The sequence below is a fragment of the Mustela nigripes genome, chromosome 12, assembly GCF_022355385.1.
Source record: "Mustela nigripes isolate SB6536 chromosome 12, MUSNIG.SB6536, whole genome shotgun sequence".
In the NCBI taxonomy this organism is placed as follows: domain Eukaryota; kingdom Metazoa; phylum Chordata; class Mammalia; order Carnivora; family Mustelidae; genus Mustela; species Mustela nigripes.
The window spans coordinates 92,864,983-92,887,743 of record NC_081568.1 but is presented as its reverse complement, the minus strand read 5'-3'; the positions used below and the strand labels follow the sequence as shown (position 1 = coordinate 92,887,743).

The 22,761-nt window shown below is 34.7% G+C and overlaps 1 protein-coding gene across 2 annotated transcripts in view; it reads right to left on the bottom strand.

Moving 5' to 3' along the window:
* Nucleotides 1-22,761, bottom strand: part of CWC27 (CWC27 spliceosome associated cyclophilin) — a 196,709-nt gene that overhangs the window by 91,664 nt on the left and 82,284 nt on the right. Inside the window, exon 11 of one of the 2 annotated variants that reach the window (XM_059417954.1) lies at nt 6,691-6,794. In XM_059417954.1, coding sequence (XP_059273937.1) covers nt 6,691-6,794 — 104 coding nt within the window. Of the gene's footprint in view, nt 1-6,690; nt 6,795-22,761 lie in introns of those variants that run through there. The other variant, XM_059417956.1, reaches the window with a different exon arrangement.

Genomic DNA, 22,761 nt, shown 5'->3' with positions numbered 1-22,761 from the left:
TAGCATAAAGATTAAGAGTAGAGTATGGGAAAAACAGGCTTGATACTTACAGCCTTCAAGAAAAAAAATGATGACTTGAATACCTAAAGGAAGTTAAGTGTTTTGGAAAAAAGTACCAGTTTGCTTAGTGAGAGGAATGAATTCTACATGATATTAGGCACAACACAGACCTAGTATTCCAAAAGAGCTTCTGTTTCTTACAAAAACCAAGATTAAGCTAGTTTAACATCATATGTTAGATAGATGAAAAGTAGTCAACAACTATATACTTTTACAACCTATCAAGGGGCCTAGTCTGACTAGGGGCCCTAGTCTGAGGGGCCCTAGTCTGACTTAATCCAGTGTTAAAAAGAGAGTCTGATGAAACTTGAAATGGCCTGGTACAATTTGAGAGGTACAGAACACCCCAAGGATGTGTTCATGAAGAGGCTTTAGAATTCTTTCTTGATTTACAAGCTCAGATTGCCCTTCCTGCTCTAATTTCTGGCACTAGTCAGAGAATAGGTATTATGTGCTTTGAACTTTGAAAAGAGGATCTGATACCTTATCTCTCTAAAACTGATTAGAGAATATGTCCCAACCTGTATCTCTATGTGACTATGTTCAGTTTGGTACTAGTTTTGATGTGATAAAACTCAAAGAAACCTGGAAAGGACTTAGAGACATAATTTAATGAAAAGGATTATGTAGTTTATTAGAGAATCTGACAGAGCCAATCTAGGAAACCAACTCTATCTCAGATTAACTATCAGTCTTATTCAAAATTTGTATGAAAACCCCATGGACAGGCCTGGATGATTTGCACTGAGAGTACAGAGACTCCCTGGCTGTAAATAGGATTGTTTGGTAGCACATCTCTTCCAACATTGCTGGTATCTAAAGTATAACACTACATTCCTTGTTTACCTAAACTGGGGTGTTAGAACCTACTGCAGACTCTGTATTCAAGTGAATATACAACCTAACTGCTTTGAATTTTAGAGTCAAAATTACGCTATCATAAAAAATTCCAATTGTTGACTAAAATAATGGCTTTATTCCTCGATGCTCTGTTTCTTTCATTTAGTGAAGCCTTTTAAAATAAAAGCCTTTAAACACATTTAGATGGCAAACCAATAGCAAAAATTATAAGGTTATATTTATGGAATGCTTTTCTTATATAGAGGTATAATCATATTTGTTACCCAACAATACCCTTGTGATATAAGGAATAGCAGACTGAGTTTTCTTGGGAAGACTGAAAAGAAAATGGATGGTCCTATATACATTTTTACTACATAGAGAAGCTCTGTTTTACATTGGTTTTCAAAAGATTAATAGGTTGGCTCAATTTTAACTATATGTTTTCTTACTAGGGCAGAGATGTCAGGAGGTTTTGGGTTATGGACTAATATTCTTGGGGGGGGGCAGCTTTGTTGAGGCATAGCTGGTATATAAAAGAGCTGCACTTGTTTGGACAGGTATAGTTTGATGGGTTTGGATGTGCGCCTATACCCATGGCACTATCACCACAATAGGTAATACCAAATACCAGTATCATTTTGTTCAATTGTATGGGGCCCAAAGTATTTATTGATGTAAAAGCATCAAAAGTATTTTATTTTCTGTCATACCAGAATTGAAGGAGTTAATAAAAAAGGAAATACTTAATAGTAAAACACTATAAATATAGGAATAGCACATTTTATTTATCTTATATTTATACAGAGAGAAATAGATGGGACCTGATTTTAAAGTAACTTGCCTGAGGTGATAGAAGAGACTTATAAGTATAGCTATAGTTAAAATATAAATTCCTGTTTGCCTATATAAATCTGGCTAAAGATCTAGCTCAAGAAACTGGGTAAAGAGTATAAAACCAAAGGACTATTACTCTCACTAAAGGAGATTTCCTTAGACAACAGAAGCCCAGATAAAGTATCACATCTATTAGAACACTTGGCTAAACGCTAAGTGGGAGGCCTCCAACTCACACAAGAAGGCCAAAAATGGGCCGATTAAAGCACCAGCATTAGAATACAAAGCTTTTTTGTTCTGATGGGTATCTTCCTAAGTACTTTTAATCTGAGGATATTACATTAAATTCTAAAGTGAAGTGGCAATGGTCAGCAAGTGTTAGCCAGATAACTTCATAAAATCAGGAAATACTACTGGATGCTTTACTTAAGCATGTAGACAAACTCACATATAAACCCTTTAACAAAGAAAATGATTATTGAAATGTAATTGTGGAAGCACATGAAAGGAATATTTATTTTGAAATTTTGATTTATGTTTTATTTATATACAGCTGTATTGATTACAGGCTTTAACTGCAACTAACACAGTATTAAAATTCAAAATTTCCATTTGTGGGATTTGGATAGGAAAAAGTGGAAAGCAAAATAGCTTTATCTTTCTCCTTACAAATTTAAAATTATTTTTATATAGCACTGTAAATTTATTAAAGGTCTTCTCATTATCTAATTTACTTCTTAGAAGAAACTTGAGGGGTACACAAAGCATTTTTCTATCTGGATTTATGGTAAGAAAATGGAATCACACAGGCTTAAATAACTTCACTGCTAGTAAATGGACTTTAAAATCTCAATACATTCCTATTTATTTTTTTAGAAGATTTAATAGTCTAAAGTATTCTTATAACCTTTAGTGTTACATATAATAAGCACTTAGTATTACTATCAAAATTACTATTAAAAATACCAAAATAAGTATATTTTTAGTCTCTCTATATTAGTAAATGTGGTACCTGCATCCAGATGGAAATTCACATGGAAGACATGTCTACATTACACAACAGTTTACAAACCAAAGTATCTAAAAGCCTCTTTTTAATGCCAATTATTTCCTTCTAAGTTAATTGGCAAATTAAATTTCTAGATATAGTATATAATATTCAAAAGACCAAATCATCTAGAGTTATGATAATACTCAGATAATTAAGTCTTGGATTAAAATAAAATGTTTTATAAAAGCCAGATATGCAGCCATATAGCCCAATTAAGAAATCTTTCCTGAATAGGTTCAGCTGATGTATGAAGGTATAGAGCCAAAGTCAAATAATACCTTCAGCTTCTTTCCCTGTGATGATCTTACTATGAAAATGCTTATGAGAACATTTGGATCTGTTCCCAGACTTTATATAGTTCTAACCATGGAGTATCTTTCAGCTGGGAAGATAAGCTAAGTTCTGACATTCAGGGATGCTTAAAATTCTGCTTTGTTTCCAAAATGCTGTGCAGTGATATGTCTCGTGGTGTCATTTTTAATCATGGGGCAAGAAGGAAAACTAGACTTAAAAACTCCATAGGGACATGTGAATTTCAAATATAATGTAGTGTTTGCTGAAATTCACAAATATTACATAATATACAATTTCCTAGCATCGGCCATACTAGTCAATTTAAAAAGTAAAATAAATTTAGAAGAAATACAATTCCAAGAAAAAGGTAATTCATAATGCATCTTAGATAGGGCCTAAAAGCAAATTTTGTTCAGCATTCTAATAAGATGGTGATAAAACAATATTGTTTCTAATAGCACTGTAAAATTATGAGAATCAAAATAAAGACTGACTTAGTGCCTAGGTCTTGGTTTCTTAGTGCCAAATACAATGGAAAACCAGAATTTTTTGGAGAAGTGGTTGATTTCAGGCCTGGAGAGGGGAAAACAAAAGATCAACCTGGAGCCTTCTGTGCTTAAAAGTAAAAATGTGCTCAAAGTTGGAAGCAAGTTGCAAAGACATAGGAGCCAACCAGAAGGAACTACTAATGACCAATTCTGGTACTGTATGAACAATAAAATAAATAATGATAGTTTGGGATTATAACACATAGAACAAAATAAATAGTCACAAGCCCAAATTGATATAAATAGGTAAGTAAATCTATAAATAGAAAGTGATCTTTCTTATAGAAGAATTACAAGTATTAAAAATCATGGGAATCAGGCAAATAAAAAATAAAAAGTAACCATTAGAATATCACAGTAAATAACTGTTGTCTATAGGCAAGATCCACCAATGGATACTAAAATTAGTGGGGGGAAGCTTGAAAAGAAACAGGATAGATGGTCTCGAAGTATTTTTTCCCCAAATACTTAAAATCTCAAAGGGAAATGTAACAGCTCAACAGACACTACTTTAAGCTAATGATCCAGGTAGTATCATGACTAGAAAGACAATAGGTAATCTTATATTGCACTGGGAAGGACATATCATTTCTCTGGCAATCTTGCCCAAAAAATGCATAACCGTAATCTAATCATGAGAAAACATCAGACAAACTCAAGTAAGACAGTCTACAGAGTATCTAACCAGGACTCTTCAAAGTGTCAAGACCATGAAAGACAAGAAAAGACTGAGGAACTGTCACAGATTAGAGACTAAAGAGACACAAGGACTAAATGCAATATCGAATTCTGGATGGACAAATTGAACAGAAAAACATTGTTGGTGGGAGAACTGGTGAAATTCTAATAAGGTCTGTAGTCAATAGTAATGTATCAACTTTAATTGCTTGGTTTTAATCATTGTATTATATTGATATAAGACCTTAACATTAAAGGTATATGGGAACTCTGTAACTTCTGTAGTTCCAAAATTATTTCAAAATAAAACAATAAAAAATAAATTAGTAAAATGCCCCACTTTTTGTGGAAGCTAATTTTTCGCTGACATGCAAATTTAAGGAAAATCCAGATATTTCTCAAAGATATAAGCAACATTAAATTCAGAAAAGTACTTACTAACTAATACAATTCTCTAACTATGGCATAAAAAAGATTTTAACATGGCTAATTTTCTCATAAATAGACTGACATAAGCTATAGAAGAATCTTGTTTTGTGTTAAGAAATCATTCTAAGATTCAAACCTTTCTTTAATTGTATTTAATATTTCAAAGGCAGATCAAGTTAAAATAGCACTGCTTGTATCTAATATAAGCCTTAACTGTAGAGCACTATTACAATAATTATCTATTTCCAATTCTCTCACTTCTACTAGATCATAAACTACAAAGGCAAGAACCATCCATCTCGTGCCAACTTCATCCCTCTGGCCCTGCATGGTTCTTGAGACATGGGCATAATAATACTTATTAGCTCAAAAATGAATTAAAAAGTTCAAGTAAAGGAATTACTTTGATATATTTAAAATGCTTTTAATTATTAGGAACAATACTCTGAGAAAAATACATCTCACCTTAAAAATAAAATAACCCTCACTGTACTTCTTTCAAATCTCGGTATTGTCAATATAGCTTGTTTCTCTTCTGGGTTATACTTTACCTACATGACCTAGTCATACATAAGTTTATCCTTTCTTTTAAATTCAGCTTATAATTTGTGTTATTATAGGTGAGTTAATGTTTTAGTAGTTTCATTCAAATATATTTCAGTGACTTTGACTTCGTTATTAAGTACCTGCCTTATTTACTCTCATAGTCAGTGGGGGATATGCTGCAAATAATATAAGCAATATGTCCTTTAGATAGTTATATGGTATTACTTTTGCTACTTAAAAAAAGTACTAATGCCTATGACTGTTCTTTATTAGAATATGAAATCTTTAAGGCTAGATGTGGCATCTTATTCTTTGATTTATCTCCAGTAACTGTGATAGAATCTGGTATATAAAAGTACTTTTTGGTATCCAAAAAGCATGAGAATACAGAAGACATATGCATAAAGCAGATTTGTTAAGCCAAATTTAGTACATATTATTAAAACTAAGAATAAAATCTCTGATCATGTTCACTGAATCTATAATGTAATTTATTACTGTGAAAAGAAAACAGAAGTTCTAATCTGTTAATTTGGAAATTGGCCATTACATGTTTTATAGCTGAAACAGTTTTAAAATAAGAATCATGAGTGAAGCAACTTTTAAAAAGCCCTTTTAGGAGCACCTGGGTGGCTCAGTGGTTTAAAGCCTCTGCCTTTGGCTCAGGTCATGATCCCAGGGTCCGGATCAAGTCCCACATCGGGTTCACTGCTTAGCAGGGAGGAGCCAGCTTCCTCCTTTCTCTCTGCCTGCCTCTCTGCCTACTTGGATCTCTTGTCTGTCAAATAAATAAATAAATAAAATCTTAAAAAAAAAAGCCCTTTTAGGCTTCTTAAAAATCATAGTAAAACAAGGAACACATTGAACCTGTATAAACAGCAGGGTAATATTTTGGTTGTTTTGATCAGCTTTATTAGTATTTTAGATTTTCAGTGTCTTATAAACAAACAAATAAAAAACAAGACTTTATACTTCATACTACTTCAAAACAATGCACAAATGTTTATAGAAGTCCCAAACATAGGGCCTAAATGCTTTTCTTAATGTTTTAAAAGGTATACAATATAAAAAATGAACATTCCATTCTTGTGCCCTCCTAGATATGTGTTATGGTATTTAAGTTTTATCTGATGTCAAGTCTGTTAGTTTTCATTAAGCTTTTTAGAATAATAGTTTTGATCATGTTTGCCTGAATTTACTTCTTAGACAAAAATCCTAACAAGAAATTTATTTTATTGGCTAACTACCCAAAGCAAGTATTAAAAAAAAATAAAATAAAAAGGAAAACTCAGGAAGGAAGGGGGAAGGAAAGAAGCGAAAGGGAAGGAAGAGGAGAAAAGGAAGAGCAGATGGAGGGAAGAAGGAAATGTACCAAGTGAAAATAAAAATCCCGATAAATATCCTTACCTTCACTTTTCTTTTCTGCTTGTTTTGCTGCATTTTCTACTTTTTTTTGTTTTGCTGCTAAGAGTTCCCGCTTTAACTGTCTTGCTTCTTTTCTGAGCTCGTCACTATAAAGCAAAAACAGTTATGTAAGTATATAATAGACTGAGAGAAAACTACTTAGCAAAAACAGGATTATAGGGGGCGTCTGTGTGGCTCAGTGGGTTAAGCCACTGCCTTCGGCTCAGGTCATGATCTCAGGGTCGTGGGATCGAGCCCGCATCGGGCTCTCTGCTTAGCAGGGAGCCTGCTTCCTCCTCTCTCTCTGTCTGCCTCTCTGCCTGCTTGTCATCTCTCTCTGTCAAATAAATAAATAAAATCTTAAAACAAAACAAAACAAAAAAACAACAAAAAACCCCCAGGATTATTGGTTTTCAGGTACACTAAATCTCTAAGAAAAACAAAATGAATAATGTAATATATTTTGTTCCTTACATGTCTATTGTGGTATGGAAACATAGCCAAAGGATGTTTCAAAAGCTGCATTTTTTCATAATAGCAATATAATATGAATTACCTATAAAATATACTCCCTTTCAGATATTTCAAACCGAATAGATAAGTGATAAATGACCCACTGTTCTCCTTATTCAGCTGTGAATTTCATATTCTAGTTCCAGTTTAATAAAGCATGGAGATCCTGAATCAAAGCAAAATTTTAAGAGAAATTCTACTTTTTAAACATGGATATACATAAAAAGATGTGTCTTTAAAACTTGATGAATTCCTGAACTGGCACCAGGAGCTACCATTTATTAAGTAATTACATGCTAGGAGTGGTGCTAAAATGCTTTAAACTGAAGTTGTAAAACTCAATTAATTCTGAGCCCATATAATACCACAGCTTGGCAAATAATTTCTTCTTCTGTGAAACCTAGCAGGCTGCAGTATTCTGATGAGTAATAAAATCATATATTAAAGGTAGACAGAGATGTAAATACCAACTTCACTACAAGTTGTTATGTGACTAGTTTCTACAAGCCAGTTTTGGGAAGATTCACATACATGTGCTTTGTACCCATGTCATGAACCCTTAGAGTCACTCGTGGCCAGTCAAAACTTTGCATTTCATATCTGTGAATGTCTGGTATCCACTATTTAAGTAAAAGCTAGAATGGATAACAGATACTCAAAGAACATTGTAAACCCGAGTAGGTAACAAGTCTGGAAAAGGTCTAAAAGAAACCCAAGCCAAGCTTTTGTGGAATCTTAAGTCTAAACAGTTCCATACTGATTCAACCTTTGTGCTTCTTCTTGATCCCCAAACTTATACTTTTTTTCCCCTTTTAAAACACTGTCCTGTATCAGTTACCAAACTGATAGGTCTTACAGTGTGCACCACTCAGTTCTTTTTCCCTCTTTTCCACATCAAACACATATAGCTTATATTTTCTATCTGGTTGGCCTCCAGGATCCTGAATTCTGAAACTTCCCTTTCTGATCAAAACCTACGACCTTTTTAACTTTCCCAGTCTTTCATTCCTATTGAACCTGTGCTCACTTACGTTAAAATGAAAGCCAACATCTTCATAGTTCATCATCCAACGTGCCTATTCTTACCCACCTGGCTCTCTAACCATTTTCACTGATATCCTCACCAGCACCTTTAATTATCTTGACTTGTTTGTCCTTATGAATATATCATAATCATGTAGAAGAATTTGTTCACAACAAGCTCCAGGAGACAAACCTCCAGAGAATATTATTTTGTTGGATGTAAGATGTTGCCTGAGAATTTGCCCATGTAATGAGTTCCCCAGGTGATTCCAACATGCATTCAGGTTTGGGATCCAGTACATTAGGACCACCCTATAGCAATTATCCTTACAACTCCAAGCACTCCTACTTCACTGATCCTTTCATTCAGCCAACAAACATACTCAAATTTCCCTGGACTCTGCTCCAATCAAGTGATGATTATCTTCACCAGAGGACTCCTTCCCTGAAAGAACAGTTTATGTATAGAGTCTATTTTCTCAACCTTGAACTTCTTAATCTCTTGCAATCTACCCTTCTTATACTCTACTGAAACTGCTTCTGTATCAACCAAATTCAATGGTCTTTTCTCAGGCTTCCTTTTCCTCTTCGGCTTCTCTACCATTCAGTGATACTGTCTTAATTACTTGCTCTGTTCTCAGCCTGGAATTCTTGGCATTTTTCTCATTTCCATACCCTGTACACTGGCATTTTTATCTAATCTCATAACATCAAATATCACTTTTATATATGTAATTTCCAAATCTAGATGTTTCATCCTGATTTTTTGGTCCCGCATTTCTAACTATGCATTACAAATCTTTATGTACATTAGTGGTGTCTAACAGAAATATAAGGTAAGACATATATGCAATTTTAAGTTTCCTAGGAGCCACATTAAAAAATGATCAAAGAAAACAGGTTAATTTTAACAACTTATTTTAACTCAGTTAATTTAATTATGTCCAAAATATCATTATTTCAACATGCAACCAACATAAAAATATTAATACTATATTTTACACTTTTTTTTTTTTAAAGATTTTATTTATTTATTTGACAGAGAGAAATCACAAGTAGATGGAGAGGCAGGCAGAGAGAGAGAGAGAGAGAAGCAGGCTCCCTGCTGAGCAGAGAGCCCGATGCGGGACTCGATCCCAGGACCCTGAGATCATGACCTGAGCCGAAGGCAGTGGCTTAACCCACTGAGCCACCCAGGTGCCCTACACTTTTTTATATTAAATGTTCTAAATCTGGGACAGGCCATCTCAGTTTCAACTAGCCACATTTCAAGGGCCAGGATCTAGATGGACAGCAGAGGCTAGACACTGCCTAATTACAAACTGTGTTCAAACTTGAAGTCATCTCCTCCCTGCCCAAATCTGTTCCTTTTCCAGAAGTCTCTATTTGATTGTGGAACCATTTTCCTCCTAATGACCAGACTTTAAACTTCCTCTGGGACTGTTCCCCCACCCTTTCACTGAATCACTGTCAAAGTATGTCATTTTCCAATCTCTTTCATGTATAACTATTCCTCTTGATTCTCAACATCAGTGCTTAGTTTAGGCTCTCATTATGTATTCCTCCAATAAATGTAATTACTTCCTATTTCTTGAAGTTATATGAGCACAGGGAATAGCAACCACATCTTTGCTCTATCCACTAAACACCATTATCTTTTCTTTTATACTATTTAAAAAAATTTTTAATTTGGTAAGTAATTCAGAAATTTAGATGTTTTCTTTGAGGCAAAGCTTATTTTGAAAGTTTAATATGAAATACTGCATGATGGCTGAACAAACTAGTTATGAGAGTAATCTGAAGTATGTAAAATGAGAGACGATGACAGTATATACTGTCACAGAGGCAGTAAAGCACAATAATCAAAAGGATTCTTTGAGTTCAGAAAGTCCTGATTTAAAGGCTAATTCTATCACTTAGTATCTGAGTGACCTAAGAAAAATTACTTAACTTCTCTGGGACTCAGTTTCTTCAACTATAAAATGGTTTAAGATATTTAAAATATTAGGCACTGAATACATGTTCAACAGATGGTAGCTATTATTATTTAGATCATGTTTAAAATAGCACTACAGTTAAGGATTCTTTGTAAATTAGGAACATTTCCTTATTATGTTATTTACTATAAATAAATGTTACCTTTACTACATATGGAGGTTAACTCTGTTCATAATTTTTATAAATGGCAAGGAACACATAATGCTAGCTTCTAAAGATCTGTGCTTAAATAGTCAGAGATTTGGATGTACTAATGAAGTAGCCATATAACTTACAAACTAAATAAGGATGAATAAAAACTCAAAAAAGACTAAGTAAGACAGAGAAGGGAAGGTCTATAAGATTATTAAAAATAGCTTCATTATACTGAATTTTCCAAATGATTCAGAATTTACAACATTGTCAAAATCCCCCATACTGAAAAACACTATTTGTTGGTACTTGTGGAATCCCTAACTCCTGGAATGAACTGCAAGTTTTAAAACTAATCCTTAGGTCACAGTCTAATTTTAGGGTTCCCAATCTTATATTCTCTGGAATATAGTCGTATCTACTGGCACTAGAATATATTTAAATCTATTAAAATGAGAGTAAAAATTGTAAGCCTGGAGTACATGTCACCTTATACTGCCAAATTAGGGGCTTGCTTTGGAGTCTATGATAAAAAGAAATGGCTTCTGGGGTGCCTGGGTGGCTCAGTCGATTAAGTGTCTCTTAATTTTGGCTCAGGTCAAGATCTTAGGGTACTGGGATTGAGCCCCATGTCAGGCTCTGTACTTAGTGGGAAGTCTGCTTGAAGATTCTTTCTCTTTCCCTCTCCCTCTGCTTCTCCCCACTCCTGTTCTCTCCCATTCTCAAAAAAAAAAAAAAAGAGAGAGAAAAGGAAAGAAAAGCCTTCTGTAAACTGATATCAATTCTGAGCTAATTAACTTTTTTCCCTAGTAAGTTTCTAATTTAAATTCATTTGATTTTTGATATGGTTTGTATGATATCACCATTATCCACCAGATTATTTCTACCTTGTAATATTTTTTAATCTGGTCCAATGGAAAAAAGAATTTCTTTAAAAAAAAATCAGCCCAATAAAATATCAGCAGCCTAGAAATTATAGTAACTTTTATATATTTAGTAACAGCAAAGACATTACTAATTTATTCAATAATTTCTGGAGCATCTAATATTTGTACAGTACCATTCTGAGTGATGGCACAGAAATCAAGGTGAAGAAGGAGGGAAAGTAACCTAACCTAGCTAGATTCTTTAAATCAGTCACCTCCTTTACCACTTAGTCTTCTCACTAACCTGTGGTATAGGCATTTTACAGATAAGAAGTCCAAGGTTTGTGGAGATTATGTACTTAGCCTGAAGTCACATAATTGATCAGTAGCTGATAGAGGTCCAAATTAAAAATGGGAGTGTCTATATTCTTTACATTGTGGTACACTAATACCTTGAGAAAATCTCCAAGAAGCCTAAATTCCAGGGAGGGACATAAATCTTGTACACAAATAAATAATAACAGTACATAATAAAAAGTGGTGAATTGCCATGATAAAGAAGTGCCTGAAGCATTTTCCAATTCAGAGAAGGAAAGATTACAGTAGGCTAAATAAGGGATGGCTTCACAGAGGAGGCATCCGACCTGCACCCTGAGAGATGAATAGGAATTAGCCACCCATGTGGAGATACAGTGAAGACTCACCTAGGCATTGTGTTTAAATCAAGACAGGGAGGCAGCAAAACACAGGGTAGGTGTTAAAACATTATGCTATAGTATAAATATTTGTAGGGTTAGGGCTAGTAACAAAAGATAGAGCTAGGAAGAGAATCTAGGACAGAGTCTAAATGCCAAGCATTTATGGGTGACCAGGTGGGAATATTTTCCTCCAATTTTTCTACAGCTTTGAGCTTTCAATTTTTTAAATATTCAATTTCTGACCTGCTCTTACTGCTTCATTTTACCTACTATCCACCTACTTTAATACTTTGCTAGTAACCCATACATTCTTTAAATTGCTGTCTTAGAAGAAGTAACTTATGACCTCCTACTAACAACTTTCAATAGCTTCCCTTTCAATGGTTAACTTGGACTTTCATTAGAATCTTTCTTGACCACCTTACCTATGACCTTTTGCAATCTCAGACATAGTGTCATACCAGATCTTCTACATTTCTAGTATTCTGTCTCTGTTTCCACTGGGTTTTACTCTTAGACCCCTGCTCCTCAAATTTAGGGACTTCTCAGTAGCCTAGTCAACCCTCTCTCTTTCTATTTAGATTTCATGCACAGTTGGGACTTAGTTCCATCTATCCTAATGCATTCAATGTACAAAATCAAAATTATTAGCCTGATGCTCTTTATGTATTTCAGCTTCAGTACACACATCCCTTTGTTCGTACTATTTCCATTTTAACTAAAATGGTCTTTCCTCCCTATTTCTGTTTACTAAAATTTCCCTCAGTTTTCAGTACATCATGGAGAATGTGGCACCTGAGTACAGTGTTGGGGCAAGGTTGCCAAGCTCATTGAGCCTTAGTTTTCTCATCTATAAACTGTAGCTGTATTCAGCATATGTGTTATAACGAGGCTGATGCAAAGATTAAGATTAAGTCAGAGTAACAGCACTATCTGTTGCTTAGAAGGCAGGGTTTTTTAATGACAAATGTACTACAATAGATTCATGACTGTTAAATTACATAAACAATTTAAATAATTAAAATTTTATTTTTTGCTGTCCACATTCTTTTTTAAAATTTTTATTTATTTTTTAAAATTTCTTTTCAGTGTTCCAGAATCGATTGTTTATGCAGCATATTCAGTGCTCCATGCAATAATTAAAACTAAATGAAATTTAAACATTTTAGTAAAAATTGATGGTAGAATGATACTAAGTACTATGCTATTAAATGCATCTACTCTAATGCCATTGATGGGTTTTTTTTCCTTTTTAAATCTAATGTCCATTTCAAAGATTAAACAAAACATTTTGGTTAAAACAGAGACATGTTTATCAGAAGGCCTAGACCCAACATCATGATATGACAACAAGCAATTAATCCTACTTCTTTGCCTCAGTTTCATCATCATCCAAGTACATTCTGAGAAAAGTGTAAAAGTGATTATACTCTACAGATCATTCTGTTTCAACTTCTTTGTATTAAGGATCTTAAAACCCAGTACTGCAGGAAATGGTGAGATGCCAAATATGGTCATTTCATCTTAGATACAAGAAGGTGAAATGTGAAGACAGTAAGAGATTTTTATCAATATTGCCCAAGTCAGTATGGAATTGTAAACATGATAGAGGCTCCTGATTCTTTATATGGCTTCTCATTTAGTTTGCTAACTATTCACTGAGTGAACAGTACATGTTGACTTAATACCTGATTTTTAAGCTGAACTTTTTTTAAAGAACAGAAGACACTATGAATAAGTAACTACACAGGAAAGTTTTTATAATTATGGTGTGTGTACATTTTTATCAGGCTATTATTTTATAGTAGCAGTTAAAAACCTTGCCGTGTTTTAAATTGTGCAGCTTTTCAACTTGAGACTGAGGATTTAAAATGGCAACCGTTATTTTGCATAATTTTCAGTCAGTTTTTATTTTTTTCCAGATGCTTAAAAAAAATTTTATTTATTTGAAAGAAAGAGCATGAGTGGGGGGAGGGGCACAGAGAGAGGGAGAGAGAATCTCAAGCAGACTCCCTGCTGCGTGTGGAGCCTGACATGCTGGTGGGTCTCATAATCCTGAGATCATGACCTGAGCCAAAACCAAAGATCAGATGCTCAATTGAGCCACCCAGGCACCCTCCCAAATGTTTTTCTCATATTCTTGTTTCCAGAAATGTGCCTTAGGAAAATTCTAAGTTATATCTCTTCTTTTTTCTTATGGCATGAGAAATATCTTAATGTTAGGGTAATGAACTCAAACACTGATGTTTTCTAACATTCACCTTAAAAAAAAAAAAAAAAAAAAAAAGACCTGACTGGTTGACATTCTTTCTTTTTTTTTTTTATTGTTAAAGATGTTATTTCCTTGGGGCGCCTGGGTGGCTCAGTGGGTTAAAGGCTCTGCTTTCAGCTCGGGTCATGATCCCAGGGTCCTGGGATCCAGCCCCGCATTGGGCTCTCTGCTCAGCAGGGAACCTGCTTCCTCCTCCCCTCTCTCTCTGCCTGCCTCTCTGCCTACTTATAATCTCTGTCTGTCAAATAAATAAATAAAATCTTTAAAAAAAAAAAAGATGTTACTTCCTTATTTGAGAGAGAGAAAGAGAGAGCACAGAGCTCCTTGCTGAGCAGAGAGCCCTATGTGGGGCTCAATCCCAGGACCCTGAGATCATGACCTGAGCTGAAGGCAGAGGCTTAACCCACTGAGCCACTCAGAAGCACTGCATTTGACTTTTGAAAAGAATTTTATTCTATGAAAATGAAGTGGACAATAAATGAATTTGTTTAGAGACCTTATTAAACAAGCTGACAGCTAAACATAGGTCCATTACAGATCACTGTTTCTGGGACCAAAGATGTGGAACTTGCAGTTAGCTTAAGCCTGCTATTTCCCAACATCTGATAAGAATTCATAACAAAGGGAAATGATTGCAAAGCAAACAGTACACCCTTCATGGTTTTCAGTCTGCTGCTTTAATCACAAAGATACTGACTCTGTTTATAATGAAACAACAGCTTGGCTGTTGATGAAATCATAAAATAGCCATAATAATAGCCTATCAGAAGCATTAAAACTATAGATACATAGCACAATTTTTAGGCTTATGGTATCATCAGCTGAAGCAGGGAATGGAGGTTTAGCATGGATCAAAAGGTATCATAATATGTTGTAGTTTATACATGAATTGTGAAAATATATACATATATCCAGGAAATACCTAACCAAATTAAGTCAGGGAAACCCACTGTACATTTAAAGCTCTCCTTTACCTATTACTGACAGTCTGGCCTTAGACAACTAGATTAAATCTAAGTCTCAGTTTCTACATTTTGAGATGTGAAAAATACTAAGGTTGTAAGAAATGAATACCATTCCATGGATACTGCTTAGCATACTTTACGTGAGGCTCAGAATATGTTTGTAACATCAGTTTGCTTCTATTACCATTAGTTTTCTCACCCCTATCACAAACACTTTCTGTTCTTACTATTTACAGAATCAATTACTAACCACCTGAGATGTCAGGCTAACTCAAAAGATTACAATGGCAAATTCTTTCATTTTTCTCATGAATGTATAGATTTCAAAAGCTTACTGATAAATTTTTGTATTTAATGCGTGCTTGGATTAAACACCACATGTTATGAAAATGAAAAATGCAACAGTTTAAAAAAACTAAAAATTACAAAATTCCCAATTCCTAATTCTAGTCTCTAAACACTTGGAACTGAATTGGTTATTTTCTTTCATTATAATCTAGCCAATAAAGAATAAACAAGTCAAAAAAGAAAAGTACATATACTTACAAATTATATGAGCAAGGCTAAAGGAAAACCTACATTATTTTTAGTCTACATGATCTTAGAAAGCATTTATCAAAAGATAAGGTTTAATATGAGAGATAATGCTCTACATGTCCTTCATAATCATTACACCAATATACAGGAATAGAAAGACTGTAATTTGGAATGAAGGAGGAGCCTAAATGCAACTGCATGTAGCCTTTAGACTTAAAATTTTACTCATTTCATATGAAACATCACCTTTCTTTCTTTCTTTCTTTCTTAAAGAATTTATTTATTTGACAGAGAATGAGAGGAGGAGAGAGAGCACAAGCAGGGGGAGCAGCAGAAGGAGAGGGGAGAGCAGGCTCCCTGCTGTGGGACTCAATCCCAGGACCCTGAGATCATTACCTGAGCCAAAGGCAGAGGCTTAACCCACTGAGCCACCCAGGTGCCCCATCACATTTATTTCTAAATAAAAAGTTTAGACATCCAATGTAGATTGCCATTAGTCTTGTAAGATCTCTTCCAAATATTAGAAAGTTTTATTCTTTTCCAAAACAGACTAAACAGTGAATCCTGCACAAAATCATAAAATGTCCATAACAGTAGGTAATATTGCTATTCTGTCTAAATACCAAGTAAGAAGTGCAGAATCAAACATGTTATTTTATGGCAAGATCTTGGCTTAGCTAACATTTCACATAAGTGGGGTAAATTTGTTGTGGCAGAAATTCGGTCTTAAGCCATATGTCTATTCCACAACCCAACTTTACAAATGATATTAACTCAATATGAAAAACACGAGATTTCCATTTCTAGTAAGGTAACATAGGAGGAAACCTGAAAATTCTCTTGCAATTAAATACCTAGGAGAGCTGAATAAAGTACATTTTTAAAAAATATAATAAATGTCTAACTTAGCTCTTTAAATCCATAGCTCAGCTTGCTAAAAAGCAAGGGATTGAAGAGGACTAAGAACCAGAGCAAGAAGCATTGCACTGTTACTGGGACACTCTAAGTTAAGTGGTCTCACTAACCTAGGATTGTGGGTTTTAACATGGGGTTTTAGTCATAAGGATCGAAGTAGTACTTCTACACATAAATCTAAAGATTCTCTACTCATAGGGAAGTTGAGAATAAACACTCTACTAAAAAAAAGACTAAGAAGATGATTGTCTCAGGTCCATGAAGGCTCTCAAGCTAATGAATATTCTTAGGATATCTAAGGAGTATTTTTAATTAAACCACCAGTAATCTATTATACTCTATTGTGCCTTTGTTGAAACAAAAGGCAAATTCTCTCTGAAGGAAGAAATCTACAGTCTGATTTCAAAGGACTCTGAAGAGTTCTTTTAAAAAAGGGGGGGGGGTTCCCTATTAAAGATTTCATAATATACAAGGAAACAAAGCATTGTGAGAATCAGAGGAATAACAAGTAATAATAGAACCTGACCTCAAAACTTTAGACTGCAAAAATAAAACAAGTATATTTATTATATGGAGATACTAAAAAATAGAATACAAAATCTATGTCAATAATTGAAGAATCAAAACAACTTTCAAAAGGGATAAATTGGACAGCTAAACTCCATGAACTACTGGATAGCTGAAAAAAAAAGATTGAGTGAATTAGATATATCTGAAAACACACATAACACAGGATGCAAAACAGAGGAAAAAGAATCAACAACTGTAGGTTAAAAGAAATGGAAGACAGAGTGAAAAAGTCCATTACAAGTAGAACTGCAGAAAGAGAAAACAGAAACGGTAATTGAGACAATAATGTCTGGAAATTTTCCAAAACTGATGAAAAGTATGTCTTTAGATTCAGGAAACTCAATGAATTCAAGCAAGATAAATAAAAAGAAAATCTAAATGCAGACATATCATAGTCAAAATGCAGAACACCATAAACTGATCTTAAAACAATCAGCAAAGGGACACCTGGGTGGCTCAGTCAGTTAAGCATCCCACTCTTGGTTTTAGCTCAGGTCATGATCTCATGGGCCACTGGAAACTAGTCCTGCACTTGGCAGGAAGTCTGCTGGGAGATTCTCTCCCTCTGCCTCCCCTTGCCCCCCACCCCCGCCGTCCTGCATGTTCTCTCTCTCCCTCAAATAAAGTAAATGGATAAATCTTAAAAAAAGAAAAAAAGAAAGGATAAATTACTTAAAATTAAATTCACCTTTTTTCTTTGACAGAGCAAGTAGCTGGACATATTGTGAGAATAAAGTAGTCATGGACTTACACAACATAAAATGATGTCTTTCATTATTGTCACTAAAGTAAAGAACAAATAATGGCTGAATGTGTAAACAAAAATGATTATGGATTAGTTCTAACTAGCTTAACTATTTCAAGAATGCAAAATAGCAGGTCAAAGTTAAGCTTGGGATATATTTCTACTAACGTACTATAGAGTAGGTTCTTACCCATTTCTGGCCTGTAATGCTGCCTTGAATATAACCAAAAGACAAACCAACTACAGGTGTAGGATGAATGGGTGGGTCCAGGTAGTGGAAAGAGTACTAACGGCAGCAAGAATATAAAAGACTGAAGGGGATTTAGCTGACAGCACAATCTGAGTCAACACCATGATGTGACTGCCCAAAAGAGTATGTATGATCACAGGTCTCATTAAAAGAAGTACAGGTTTCCCAATATGCATGTTACATCTTTTGCAGTTGTCCCACAGTCCCTAGATATTCTATTTTTTTTAGTCTTTGTTCCCCTAGCTTTTGGGTTTTCAAAGATTCTATTGATACATATCTGCTAGCTCAGAGATTCTTTCCTCTGTGTCCAGTCTACTCATAAGTCCATTCAAAGGCAGTCTTCACTTCTCTTACAGTGTTTTTGATCTGTAGGATTTCTTTTCAGTTCCTTCTCATCTTTCTTCATCATTTTGGTCTTCATCTCTTTGCTTACATTGCTTGTCTGTTCTTTCATGTGGTCTATTTCATCCGGTAGAGTTCTCAGCATATTAATGATGGTTGTTTCAAATTCCCAGTCTGATAACTCCAATATCCTTGCCATATCTGGCACTGATGCTTGCTCTGTCTTTTCAAATTGTGTCTTTTGCCTCTTGGTATGCCTTACAATTTTTTCCTGGTAGCCATTCATGATGTCCTAGGTCAAAGGAACTGATGTAAATAGGCCTTTAGTAATGTGGTGGTGAGGAGTGGGAGGAAATGCCCTATAGTCCTATGATTAGGTATTAGTCTTTTAGTGATACTGTGCCTCTGGTCTATGACTTCACAAGTGTTTCTCTGGTTTATTTTTTTGTTTTTTTGTTTTGTTTTGTTTTTTGTCTCCCCCTTAGGTGGGGCAGGATGGCTACATGGACTGGAGTTTATATTTTCCTTCTCTGACATGAAAGGCTAGAGGGAACTGGAGTTGGATGTTTCACTTCTCCCATAAGGAGGGCTAGAGCTAGAGGAAGTTGGCTATTTCCCTTCCCCCAGGTAAATTGGGCTCTGATAATTGCCCAGCAGGTCAGGCTCTGGTTAACTAGTTTTCCCTAAAAGCTAATAAGAAGAAGACTATGTTCCATTATATTTCAAAATGGTTCCTTTACCCTTCCTCTGGAGGACGCCCTAGGCGATTTTTCTGTTATATTTACTCTAAGAATCTAGTTGAACACTCAGAGGTAAATCTCACAATGTTAAGGGGAGGCCTCCCTATGACTGTGCCACCCTGGATTTTTTAACTCTCAGATTTGTCCACACAGAGCCTCCAGCAATTCATCAACCATAGTTCAGGTTTCTCATCCCAGCACTGTTCTCATGGCAGTTTCTCTTTGTGCTCAGGTGAGATGCAACTCCCTGTGGTCACCTGTCTGTCTTTCCAATACTGGAGGCAGAAGTTTGCCCTCTTTCCTCACATCTGGTGGTGATCCAAGAAGAGGACAGAAGCAAAGTTAAATAATTTCATTCAAAAAGAATATATTTTTATTCTACTTGAATTTAACATGAAAATATTAAGTGGAAGACTAAAAAATTTTCTAAATTTTATATAAATGTTTCTTTGTGTCAAGATATTTCCTAAGAAATTCTTCCATTTTATGAAAAAAATGTTATAAAAATATTAAGAGATTGGGTTTTTTTTTTTTTTTTTTTTTTTCCCAAATGACATTTTAGGCTGTACTGATTCACTTCCTGGCCTAAAGGTTGAAGAAATTACTATAGTTAATATTTTTTCCATTTTCCAGTTTGGGTTAATTATATTATTGTTTTTACATAGTCAGTGTTCATAGCATTTATATGTAGGATTTTCAGTTATATCATCTTACTTTTTAAAGATTTTATTTATTTATTTATTTGTTTGTTTATTTGACTGAGAGAGAGAGAGAGAGATCACAAGTAGGCAGAGAGGCAGACAGAGAGAGGGAGAAGCATGCTCCCTGCTGAGTAGAGAGCCCGATGCAGGGCTCGATCCCAGGACCCTGAGATCATGACCCGAGCTGAAGGCAGAGGCCTTAACCCACTGAGCCACCCAGGTGCCCCATATATGGTCTTACTTTTATATTTAAATGGATTTATTACTCACCACCATTTCTTTTTCCCTCAGTCCTGAGTTTAAGAGATGTCTAGAATAATATTCACTTTCTGTTAATAATAGTTATTTCTGGATATAGGTGTATTGTTGTTTTGGGTTTCCTATTTTCTTCTTGCTCTGACATACTCCCTTTATTTTTTATGAGTAAGCAACAGTTTTACAAAAAACTAAAGTAATTTAGAAAAAAAAATAATGGACTACATTTATCACAGTATCTAACATTGTAATTCAATATGTAGTCTAGGCTAAACAAATAGAGGCATAAACTGAGGGAGAAATGGTATCATAATACTAAACCCTGGGAACCAGCAGAGAGACATGTGGAGGCTAGGCAAGAGAACTTTTACAGGAAGATATTTCAAACATAAGACAGAAAATAAAAACTGCAACAGATAATATAAAGTATACCAAAAAATGGTGATGCAATTTTTGTGAAGGTCATACTTATTGACAAATAAGCATTATGTAAATTATTTATTAAAGATTTCCTATTTCCCACAGTACTCTTGCTTTACTAAATTTACATCAAAACAGCTTCAATATTATGTAAAAGTATGAAAATGTGAACAAATGATTTTAAATAGAGTACATGGTATGGATTAAATAAGGAAAGAGAAGGAGAAATTTTTCTGGTATTCAGCTAGACTTTGATCAGCATGAATTAGAATTACACAAATTGGCTTCTAGAGGATCATGAAGTTTTATACAGTTTTCTTTCACAAATGGAGTTGCATGTGGGTGGTCCTCTTAGTCACTGAAACCTTTCCTATTTTAAGCTTAAGGACTGTTGGCCTTGCCTTCTTTATCTAATGCATGTAGAGACACTGAGGTCCCTCTTTCACCTGCATGCCCCTTTTATGTGGCTCCTGGACCAGTGTGATGAGGACAAAAAGTACATCATAAGCTTCTATTCTGCTCAAGAATGGATCACACTATTGTAGGTCTATAAAATCAAGTCTAATGCAAGTGTAGCCTTTCTGATAGTAACTAAAAGATGGTGGTGGTGATGATGATGATGATATCATATCTTATTTTCCTAATTTTAATTTCAGATTCTCTTCTCACTAGGTGGGTGGGAGTTCCCAAGTTCCCCAAGAAGTACTTTGCTTGCTCTTTCAAGACAGAGGAGCCATTAGATAAATGGTGAGCTTACTTACCTGACTTGAAGATTACCCTTCTTAACTGCCTAGTCTAATGAGCAAGCTTAGATTCTTTGGGTACAGATGCCTTCCCAAATCAAGTTCACTGCATCTTTTTGACCATGGGACTCTGATTTGGCTTGCCTTCAAGTCAGTCTCTAACTAGAGTCAGGGTAACTTTTCCAAGCTCAAATTTGATCTCATAGCTTCTTTGCTATGGCACCCCTTGATGCTTTAAATCCATACTTATTAACTTTACTACAAGGTTCTTCACGGTCTCAGCTATGCTTTATTCTCTATCTCTGTCTCTGGTGTCTCATCCTTTGCATGCATTCCACACATTCTAAAACCCTATTAGTTCTTAGAATGTATCATAATCTTTGACACCTACTCCTCATGGCCTACCACACTCCTCTCTTCTACTTCCTTTTTATATAGAACTCACATTTACCTTTCAGATCTCAGCTTCTATTCCACTTTCTCTGCAGAGACTTCTGAACTCTGATATTGGTACACAAGTTCCCTAATGTTTATCCTTACTGTTACACTTGGAATACGATATTTTAACTGCCTGTTACTTCTTTGTAAGATCTACTAGCCCAATAAAACCAAGTCATTTTACTTTTATAACCCAAATAACTAGCACAGAATCTGACACACAAGCAGTATTCAGCACTCAGTAAATATGTCAAATACTACACTAACACTAAAAAAAAAAAAAATTCATTTCTCTTAAGCACTGGCAAAATGTATCAATGGTAAGTGTGTGAACACTTTAATTCAGCAATTCTAGGCATGCATTGTAAGGTGCCAAAGTGTTCAAACACCTGGACAGGTGCGAAACAGTGCTGACTGTTCATTATAACACTCTTTATAATGCAAAATGTCTACTGAAAATAATCAGACTATATAATACAAATTATATAATAAAGACAAAGTATTATTTAATTCATATAGAATTGTGTGTTTATGAATGTGTGCATGCCTACAAACAAAAACAAAAATAGGGGCACCTGGCTGACTCAGTCAGAAGAGCCATGTGACTCTTGATCTCAGGGTTATGAGTTTGAGTCCCACAATGGGTGCAGAGTTAAATAAATAAATAAACTAAAAAAAAAAAAAAGAAAGAAAGAAAAAGATTTGAAAGGATGCTTACCAAAATGAAAACAATGATTAGCTTTGTAGAGTACAATACTATGTGACAATGATTTTATAAACTCTGAATTCTGATTATAAAGATTAACCTATTTCTGTTCAGAAAAAGAAAAGTCTCTTTTCTTAGGGGGAATATTTCAAATGATTTCATCTGAATATTAACGGTAGATATTATGATCCATTGTTCCTTCTGTACTCTTCTTTAAAAAAAGTATAAAACTAAGAAGTTAAACT